This window comes from Pempheris klunzingeri, chromosome 5 (assembly GCF_042242105.1).
Source record: "Pempheris klunzingeri isolate RE-2024b chromosome 5, fPemKlu1.hap1, whole genome shotgun sequence".
Classification (NCBI taxonomy): domain Eukaryota; kingdom Metazoa; phylum Chordata; class Actinopteri; order Acropomatiformes; family Pempheridae; genus Pempheris; species Pempheris klunzingeri.
Genome location: NC_092016.1, coordinates 27,359,047 through 27,370,000, shown reverse-complemented (window position 1 = coordinate 27,370,000; position 10,954 = coordinate 27,359,047). Strand labels below are relative to the sequence as shown.

Here is a 10,954-nt window from a genome sequence, read left to right as displayed (position 1 = left end):
ATATATATATATATATATATATATATATATATATATATATATATATATATATATATATATATATATATATATATATATATAATATATATTTAGCATTTTTAATGTAGGTAGATCATTTTGACTTGGTCATTTTAAAAAAAGCTCGCAATCTGAAATAGTGTGGGCCCCCCTGCCTTAGAGGATTACACTGCACCACATCAGTTCCGGCTGGGTGGTTCAGTCTTTGCACGGCAAAGTATCTCTTGGCAAGATACTGAGTCCCAAATAGCTCCTGAAGCTGTGCTTTGGAGTGTAAATGTTGTGCACGTTTGTGTGTAGGTTGGTCTCCTACTGAGAAGCAGGTAACCCCTGTCGTCAGTATGTGAATGTAGTCCATTTACCTCTTACCTTCAGCGGCAGCCATCTTTGTTGTGGTGAAAATGCCTCAGCTGTGCTCCTCTGTCAGCCATTGTACTAAAGCTGCTCCATATTAGATGAACGCTGGGCCAGGTTGGCTGGAATTCTCTCTGAATGGAAAGGAGGGGACCAGATGCGTCGGCCAGGGCAAACATGAGTTCACAGATTCTGGTTCCCAGGCCATAGTGTTCCAACTGTATTCATCACATGTACAGCTTGGACTTAAATTGCCCCTTGGCTGTACTACTATCTACTGTCTCTGTCCCTCAGGTGCGATCCTGGACAAACCTGAACCACCTCCCACGTACCTGAAGCCCAGAACCATGTCCACTTCATCAGGTATCAGTGTTATCTACACCCATTTCTAAATAACAAAGATGAGCAGTTGATCCTGATAACAACTATTATATGTGTCCAAACGCCTGATATCTCTTCCCCTGAGCCACAGAGCTCCACTGCTGTCCAGAAACCATTACAAACACATTAGTAAGCCATAAACACACACACGTTTTAGGCTGTTTTAGGAAATTACTGAGTCCTATTTAAATATGAAAATATATATCTGTGAGTTATACATCTTCATTGGGAACTAGTGTTAGTAATTATTACTATTATCATTGAGAAATAACCAGGAACCAGTGGATCCAGTGTAGACGGGGTAGGGAAGTGTTGAGACATGGACTAACATACTGTTGATTTTGGACTTTTCATGGGATTTGTTGACAACATCAAAATAATAACACCACATGTATCCTTTAAGGCTTCAGAGGTTTTGGGGGAAATTCACTGACATTCTATCAGCAATAATTCAACTATATCGACCTGTCTGTGTGGTTTCCATAACAGACATGCCCTCCTCACAGTATACGGTACACTGTTGTCCTAGAATTATTAGGAGCAAAGCAAGTGTGACATAGGAAATGTTCCATGACGTCACCACCGTGACCCCCGGCCTGAACCTTGTGTAGCACGACCCTCCTGATGTGTCAGGGCCTGTGACAACAGAACACAGTGTTGTGGTGTCTGTATTTTAGTCTACATCTGTCCACTATTGCTTATTTGTTCTATCATTGCTCATCCTGCCCCTACCTTTGCTGCTGCTGTAACATGGGATCAGTAAAGTCCATCTTATCTCTCATCTTATCCGACCTGGAGTCATTGACGAGTGTGTGCTGGTACTTTACTGTCTGTCTCACCCTCTGTTTACAGCTGACCCCAGGCATCCTATGAGAGCACTGGACCCCCTCCAACCAGACCTGTCCCTTCACCCAAAGCCCGCCCTCCCCGAGCGCCCCATTGGCCCGCTGCCACCCAAACCCGTCACTGCAGCCAAGCCTCCCCTCGCCACCCCAGCTGCTCCTGCGGGAGGAGGAGCTCGTGCTTCCCCTGCTCCTCCTTTCAGCAGCTCAGCAGAGAGAGTCCAGCTCAGAGCACACACTCATGATGGCAGGCCTGGGGAGACGACAGCACAGGTAACACGCCATTCACTCAAATACCTTCATTGCTGCTCTGAAGATAATTCAGATGTAAGCTTTTACACCCAGTGGCAAAGCTAGCATCTAATTTATTTTCTAATACTTACATCCAACGTTTGTTTTAAAGAACAATACTGAGAAAAAAATGCAACATAATTAGATCATAATTATGTGAGTACACAGTTAGATTTGTATGTGCAGATGTGTCTTTAGTTCATTGATGCAGTAATGCATACAGTTATTCATATACATAGTTTAAAGAGTTAAATCTAATAAATATGGAAACATTTGATGTGTGTGTTTTGTGAATTAGGTGTAATGACATATACAGGCCACAGGGTGGCAGTACTGTTGAAAGCAGCCACAGAGATGCAGGTATCATTAAGGGAGAATGTCTTCTGGTAGATTATCTATTAATGACAATAGTGATTTAGAAGTAGTAGTAGTTGATAAAAACTTGAGTTAGTAAGAGAAAAACTGTTTCAAAAATCTGTATAACCCTTGTAAAAGAATCAAGTCAGAAGAATTAGATTAGATTGGAGTTAAAAAAAAAAGAAAGAATGAGTTATATGTGTGGTGAATACTCAATTCATTATGGGAGGAAGGTCAATAGACTACAACGGACTGCAGAGGAACCTCCTGTGAATTTGCTGGTGCTAGTAACGTAAAGGTTTTGAGTCAGTGGCATCAGTGGCAGTAATCATTGTACAATTGCATTTATGTTTAATTTAAACAATGTGGTTCAGCTAAATGAAACCATGAGATGGAATTTGTGTTAAAGCAGATTGGTATAAGTGTATTGAATATTGTGATCCAGATGTCAGGACATATAGATGAAATAAATGAAAACATTACTGCCGCTATAATAAAGGCAGCATGTCAAACGACTGGAAAAGTCAAGATTAGTACTGCAGAGGAACAACTAAGACTAGAGACAGAGTGTCACAACAATCATTGGCCTATAGCGTTGGCATGATAAAAGAGTTCTAGAAAACAAAATAACTACATTACATCCCTACATCTTCATCCCTAGAATGGAAGCCAGGAGGGTCCCCGGGGAGCAGCCACAACTCCATCTCCCAGGAAAGAGCTGCTTCCTCCAGCCCCGTCCCCACGGAGGTCTCCCAGCACACAGGATCGCTCTGAGAAAGCACAATCAGTGACTGATGGTACGTTTGACTGATCTCACTAAAACCACATCATTCAAAATTATTCATCCAAATTAGGGTTGGACTGATTGGGGGTTTGGAGCTTTTCTGAATAATCCAGCGAAGTGTGGTCCAGTCAGTGTGGTGTGCTTGTAGGAGGAGGATCTGTCATCAAAGTCATGTGTGAGTCACATGTGAGTCATGGGCCTCACAGTGTGAAATACTGAAGGACAATAATGTTACAAAATGACCTGAAAAATGTGTTATCGAACATTTCAGGGTTTACTCTCTGTCTGTCTGTCTGTCTGTCTGTCTGTCGGTCAGATTCACTGACGGTGAAGTTGACGGAATACATTTTTGTATTCACTGTCTTTTGTTTCTATTTCTTCACTGCTTTGTAATTGTTTTTGAAATGATAATAATGATAATTATCCTCATTTAAATGTTGAAATATTTAAATGAGGCTAATCATTATCATTATTTTATATTTAATATTACATTTAGTAGCCATCTTAATAGCTGAATATCCAAATGCTGATTTAAAGCTGTGTGTGTGTGTTTGTGTGTGTGTTTGCATGTTTTCAGAGAGTCTTCCTAAGCCACGGCAACACATAAAGCCCCTTCCACAACGCAGAGCTGTGTCTGTCCACGAGGACACTCTGGCCATGACACAAGGTGAGACTACTGCTAAATACTGGTGACACTGAATACCAAAGGCAGTCACAGTATGGTAAGCAATATAAAAGCATTTGTAGGAGAGATCACATTAAACACAAGTCCGTGACAGCTAAAGAAGTGAATGACAGAATCAACAACATCCACTTAGTTAGCTACATTTTACGAGCTCAGTTTTTGCTAAAAGATTGAAGTTTGGGAAATGCCCAGTAGATCCACTCCTGTCCCGTCTGTGGTGGGCAGATGGGGAAAGGCACACTGGAAGGGTCTGGAGATCCTGTGGATGTCAGGTTGGGTCCTCAGAGTTTCACTGAATCAGTTTTTGTAAGACCTCATTAATGATCTTACCATAAACTGCTCTTATTTCCTACAACATGGCGTTGTGTGTGTTGGTAATGCTCAGCTGTAGTTCTCACATGGTAATATCAGGAGCAGTAATAAGCAGATTGGTTGTATCACAGGAGTGGTTTCTATTTTAGTTTGGCAGGCTAAGTGGCACTCTTATGCTGCCTCTGTGCGGCACATGGACAACATACCGTGTGTGACCCAGTGTTACTGGTTTCATATGACTGAGTTATGAGCAGTGATCTTGTCACTGGGAGCCACGTGTCAGGAGCCACATGTTTCATTTGGCTTGTGATGGCTGAATACAAATAGAAATGGTTCTGTTGTGTCTCTTCGACACGTAAAAGCTGTGAAAGATGAAATTGAAGTTTCCCAGAGAATTCCCACCCCCAGGCTGCTGTTTGATCCAGTGGCGTGCCTGGAGCCTCCTGGAGTCATTTAGCATAGAACTAGTGTTGTTGTAGTTTGTTGTTGTGTGTTACATTAATATAGTGTTGTATCCAGACTAATCTTTTAAAGGTCGTGCAATAACACAAACTAACTCGGTAGACCAGCAGCTCCTGTGCTCTGCAAGCTAAAAGGACTGTTTTTGTCAATGGAGTCTGGTGCGTTTGAAGAGAGCAATGGTTAAACCAAAAGGATCTTCCAGGTCTCTCTCTGTAGGGATCCTTTCCATGATGCTGTCACACACTTAGAATAACACTCTGAGCCTGTCAGTGGATCAAACAAGCTCTGTTAGGGGACCTACTTTGGTGGGCCTGTTCTTAGCGACTGAAGTGGTCTACTGAACTTTTTGTACCTAATAGTTATTTCAAACCCAAGCTTAATAAAGATGGGTATCCTTTAAATACCAAAGGTATCCTTTAAGCTGATGGTCTCTAGATCTCTATCACGCACAGTTGTTCAGGTACGTGATGCAGGTAGTGTATGGTAGGCATCTAGAGTTTGTTTCCAAGTCATAGTAATAATGAAATAATGAGCTGTTGGTCTCTCGTATGTCTGAAGTGCCTCTATCTCTGTCTCCATGACTCGCAGAGCTGAAGGCAGTGTTACAGAGGTCGCCCATTCGTTTCCGGGGTAACAGAGGGGACCTGCCCACATGCACAGAAGATCCATCTAGTGGAGAAGAAGCACAAAGAGCTCAAGAGGGTGACAGAGGTGTTTATCAGTCATGCTCATGCTAGCTTACTTCCTATTTTTTGTATTCTCTGATTTATAGTTTTGTTCTTTCTGTCTGCAATCTTACCATATTCCTCCCTCTGCACGTCCTTCATCCACCCAGCCAGTGGCGCAGGGAAAGAGACAGCTGAAGACAAGAAGGAGTCAGTCCAGAAGGAGGAGCTGAAGGCAGAGAGAGGGAGGGTGACCTGTAGAGGGTTGGTAACTGAAACCAAGCAAACCCCTCCAGGAGAAGACCAAGTCCCAGGCTCGGGATATCCCTCCTCTACTGCTCAGGTTCAACTAGAAACTCCCCGGCTCCTCCGTCCAGCTGCAGCGCCCATCAAACCTCCATCCATTCTGGAGAGGCTTCCAGCACTGCCCCAGCCTCTTGTAGCCTCCATGTCTCAGAAAAAGAGCCCCAGCACAGCCCCGGCATCGGCCCAAACTGTAGAACAACTGCTGGTGTCCCCACCACCCCCCGATAAGACTTTCAGCACAGTCCCAGCAGCATCTGAAAACACCCAAGTGAGTCCTCTGTCCCACAAGGAGAAAGGCCCTAGCACAGCAGTAGCCAGCACAGCGGATCTGAGAAACAGCACACAGGCCATCTCGAAACAGCACACAGCAAAGTCAGAGCCAGCAGACCAAAGAACTGAGCTCCCTCTGTCTGAATAACACACAGACTGGCTTACCTGAGGAGGAGAGGCACACCTGGGTGGGAGAAAGGGGATCTGTGGCATCACTGAGATCAGAAACTGGGAGGGTATACGAGGTCTGAGAGGAGCGTGAATGTTGTGTCCTCCTGTAGAATTACAGCCGCTAACGTCTGCACAGTTGGTGGTATACTGGCTGTTTGGGGTTAATAAACATTCCCAGAACAACAGAAGTGTTGAAAGTCCCATGACGACTGAACAAACGTCATCTGCAGGCTATAACCTGTTTTAGGGCAATGTTCTTTTTTGGTTTTTTTTTGCAGTCCATGCTTATTCACCCCAACAGCAAATGCGCAGACATTAGCTGCCTGTAGCTGGTAACATTCACTCAAACACACGTCAGCAGAGTGTCTGTGTGTTCACGGCTCAGAAACGACTGGGAACTTCATCCTGTTATTTTGCTCCAGACTGACTATTTTCTCATCTATGTACATAAAGCTGGAGGATAATCAGTAAGCTATCGCTCAAATTAAAACATGTTTAAGGCAGTAAACTCAATTCACACCACCCAAGATGGTCTTAGAATAACATGCAACAAAACTGTAGTCAGCATCCAGTCAGAACCGTAGACTGTGTAGAAGAATTGGATGTAGCCACCATGACGTCACCCATTGGTTTGTGGACTGACATTTTGATGCCTTACCACCTCCATTATTTTGGAGCAGAAGTGACACTTGTTTTTTCCCACCCACATTCTGTGAAGACCCACCTCTCTGATTGGTTAAATTGAGGCATGACCCACCTCTGATTGGTTTGTCACAAGGTAGCTCCGCCCTAAAGCCCCCTGCTTCCTGGTCCGTTTCCCTCTAAATGGGCCCATGATTTGCTAAATGAACATCCTTCTGTGTTGAAGAAGACTGGAAACTAGCGACTGAGACCACAAACTCATCAGGAAGTCTTTCTCATTGACTTCCATCCAATCAGACTTCTGTTTGGAGCCAGTGGCATCACCCCTGCTGGACATTAGAGAGAATGCAGGCATCATGAATGGCCTCTTATCAGATTCAGAAGCTATATCCACTTCTTTTATACAGTTTATACTGAAGAGTGTTTGCTGAATCCTTCTGAGGAGGAGCAAGCATCAGCTCACTTGGTTGTGAAATCTGAATTGTACACATAATTTTCTCCACAAAAGGATTGCTTGTGTTAACAACATGTTTGTGGGTGTATCTAATGTAAACCTTTTGCCACCTGCTCACGACATTATGATTTGATGGGGGTCCATGAAGGCCCATGGTGTAGTTCACGGCTGGACCTTCTGTTCTTTTCACTTTGCCTTCTTGAATTTATTTTGCATTTAAACTACACTGACATGTTTCATTATGACTTACTGTAGATTGAAACGATTGATGGACATTAAGCTCATTTGCTGCCATTCATTTTTCAATTGGGGATCTTGGGTGTTAAAAGCGAATGACTCAAATTTTGATCGCATGGTTGTAAATTCCACTTTTAATCTCCTCTTAATCCTCTTGTCATTATCTTGTGTTTTTTAGTTATTCAGATTGAGTTGCCATTCTTTTACTCAGCCTTACACTGGCACCTGTTAGTCGTTTGGGAGGAAACTTTCTTGCCTCAAATCAAATTTCATCCACTATATGTCATTTTTTTCAGTGGACACAGAGGCTGTGTTGGCGTTAACAAACATCAGTTAGGTTGTATCGTGTCAATCAAAAGATCTGTTCTGGAACATGTCAAACATGTTCATTTACTAAGACAGTTTACATCCCAGTGTCTAACAGCCGCCATGCTGGCAGGCAGACACAATGCTGTCTGTCCTGCTGGCATAAAGATACATGAATACTGACTGCTAAGGTACCTGGCTTCACATGAGATAAGGCCATTTCCACTACGCCAGATATTGTGTAAACTACATGAATTGAAGAAGTACAGAAGTACCCATTTCTTTGACATTTATGACAATGACATTTATCAGCAAATAAAAGTGCTGTGCTCAGGGCAGAAGCTACAGTTACGCCATCAGTCAGCCATCATCTGTCCGTCAGCCTGGGAGCCAGACCGATCTGCAGCTCACGGTTTATTTACTCTGGCAGATGCGTCTGGTCCCCCTCCCATTCACACAGCTGACCGTTTATCCAACATGGGCTCAGTTTGATGTGGCACGGTACATTATTGAGGCATTTGTGTAAACAACCAAGATGGCTGCCGCTGCTGTGGATCACTCTGTTGAATCCGCTGTGGCTTCAGTGTTAAAGGAAGTGGGCGATATATTTTCTCAGATGAACATGCAACTGCACTGAAAGCTTTTGGTGATCCTCCAGACAGGACTTGGTAAAAGGTTGGTAGCTAAGGAACAGATGCAAATGTGCAATCAGGAGGGCAGCACAAGACTTTTGAATCGTTTCAATAAACTGAGTGGGAACTTTGAGGTTTGGAACCAGGCAAAGCTTAAGATTTTTTGCCTTATTGTGATGTGTATGGATTTTTTTTAACAATACATCCCAGTTTCTCTTACAAGCTCCACTCTAACTACTGAGAGGTGAAGTCGTTCTCAGAATCTTGAAAAAGTAGATTTCATTGAAAGAAAATAGCCCCATTAACTGGTTGTTTTCTTACAGTTTTTATACATTGACAATTCTGTCTTGTCATTTCTTTTACACTATTTCTAACAAGTCCCATCATAGAATCCATGTGGGATAAAGTTCTTTTCTGTAGGAGTGTTTCTTTTGCCTTGTTAAGATGTTTTCACATTAAGCCTTTTAGAATCTCCATATTAACACCTGGGACACTAAAGTGCTGCATGTTTCTGTGGAATCACATCAGTATGTGACATTCAGATCAATTCAGGTCCAGTCACCATATCTTTAATTTCACAGGAGGACCAGATGAGATCCTAATAAAAGACCAATGTATGAACAGATATTTTGTGATACAAAACTCGAGTGTATTCAGTCTATCAAACTCTCAGGGTGGTGGTGGAGAATGGTGTGTGTTTTGTAAGGGCAGACCTCAGTTCAGCTCCCTGTGCTGTCAGCAACTTGAGCCTCCGTCTCATCCTTGGGGAGAATTTATTTTCTACAGTCATGTTTATCTTTGCCTTGCACGCACAGAATATGTACAAAACTACATAAAGCAAACAAAAACAAAGTTATGAACAGAGTGTAAATCCATACCTATACTTGTTAATAATTATTAAAATTATGAGTTGTGTCATAATTTTGAACTCTCTTGTTTTTCTTTTTGGTCTGTTGTTAAATAATAACTTCTGTCCTATGGAGGAACTTATGGGGAAATAATCCTGATGTCAGCAGGGTTACATCAGCTTTGGACACACTGAATTAATACCAAACAAACAAACTTAAAATGAATATCATTCCAATGTTTTTGGAGCTTGGCCCATTCTGGAGATCCATCTTTAAAGGAGAGCAATAAGATAAGATGAACCTTTATTCGTCCCACATTGGGGAAATTTGCAAATTTGCAGCAGCAAAGAACAAGAACAGCAGTGCAAAGATAAGTTAAACAACAGGTGCCTCTATAAGTAGACTAAAGAAAACTTAAACCTGAGCCCTATTCTGTACATATTTGGAGGTCAAAATGGCTAGTAGCTACAAAAACAATTGAGCAGCAGTTGAGAAGAAAAAAAATTTAAGGGAGGATACATAGTCTGAAGGGAGGATGCACACTCTGAAGGGAGGATACATAGTCTGAAGGGAGGATACACACTCTGAAGGGAGGATACATAGTCTGCGTTGTGGAAATGTGAGAGGCTGTTGAAGGACTGTGGAGGCAGACACAGAGAGACACACTCAGATGGCTTGTGTTGTAGTAATGTTTACTGATGATCAGGAGAAGTGACACCAGCAGAGCAGCAGTTCATGCAGGCAGTGCCAGCATCAATTCTGAGGATCCTCTCTTCCCGTTATCTATATATTGTCCTTTGGGTGAGGGGGCAGAGTTAGATTACAGACCAATATGGATGTTAGGAATAGACAAAAGCTAACCTTGACTACAGCACAGAGTTCATGCACATCTTCCTCCTACTAAGATCAGGCCTTAACATGGAGACTCTCTGAAGGGAGGATACATACTCTGAAGGGCTTTAAAGCCCCCCCAGAATCATATGTCCTCATTGAACCAGCTCTTAGTGCAGTTCAGTAACGACTGAACAATAACAGCAGCAAAGCTTGAACTTAAGGCCGATTGTTTTTGGCCAATTCCAAACCTTGTTGTCTCATCTAAATCTTACCACATGAATGCCACTTCTGTTTTCAGTTGGCAAAGACTGTGGTTCCCTAACATGTTGTAACCCCTTTATCACCTGTACTGTACTGCAACGGACCTAACCGAACTGCTCTGCATGCTGAGCAGTGTGGTAAGCCTTCTGAATCTGAAGTGAACTAAAAGACAGCGAAGGGAAAGCTGTGACAATTAATACAGCAAAGTAGCAAAGTAGTAGCAGTGCAGAGGAAAGAGCAGCACGGTGATACTGACAGCACTCACCAGGATGTTTTTTGACCTGCATTTAAGATTATTATGTCAGACTTCTTTTCCTCAGGGGCTACTCCTGAACACTGAAAAAAAAACCCTCACTGCATCAACTGGTTTGTGCTGAGTGAGCTGAAGGTTTGTGTGGGAAGATGCACCAGTAAAGCACAATATGATGAGTGCAATGGGCAGGCCTGCTTTACAGCCTGAGCTTCAGAGGGTCCGTCTCAAATTATTGAATGAACTGAATTATTTTGGTTTTGTGCTTATATGTTGCATATTTCTAAATGAATCTGTCACTACATCTGTAACATCTGTTACATCTGTAATCAAATCACCAAAAAGCAAATATGAGACGGGCTAGTACTCCATAATTCAACTATATGCAGCACACAGAGAATGTTTTAGGCTTGAAGCCTGAGTATCTGTAAAGTTCTGCCGTCATCTTTTTATTGTATGGTTTCCAAACATGCCAGGATTCCCCTGCAGTTGCTCTTAATTGTTTCTATATTTTGAAAACTACAAAACTTAGTTCATTCACATTATTTGTGTCGGTCATGGTGTGTTCCTCAACGGTTTCCTTTGTTCTAGC

General features: G+C 42.5%; 1 protein-coding gene across 1 annotated transcript in view; it reads left to right on the top strand.

Moving 5' to 3' along the window:
- Window positions 1–9,090, top strand: part of carmil2 (capping protein regulator and myosin 1 linker 2) — a 51,581-nt gene extending 42,491 nt beyond the window's left edge. Inside the window, exons 37-42 of the mRNA XM_070831295.1 lie at window positions 667–735; window positions 1,606–1,868; window positions 2,905–3,040; window positions 3,605–3,694; window positions 5,075–5,197; window positions 5,322–9,090. Of these exons, the coding sequence (XP_070687396.1) occupies window positions 667–735; window positions 1,606–1,868; window positions 2,905–3,040; window positions 3,605–3,694; window positions 5,075–5,197; window positions 5,322–5,875 (1,235 nt within the window). The 3' untranslated portion in view covers window positions 5,876–9,090. The remainder of the gene's footprint in view (window positions 1–666; window positions 736–1,605; window positions 1,869–2,904; window positions 3,041–3,604; window positions 3,695–5,074; window positions 5,198–5,321) is intronic.
- The last annotated feature ends 1,864 nt before the right edge of the window (window positions 9,091–10,954 follow it).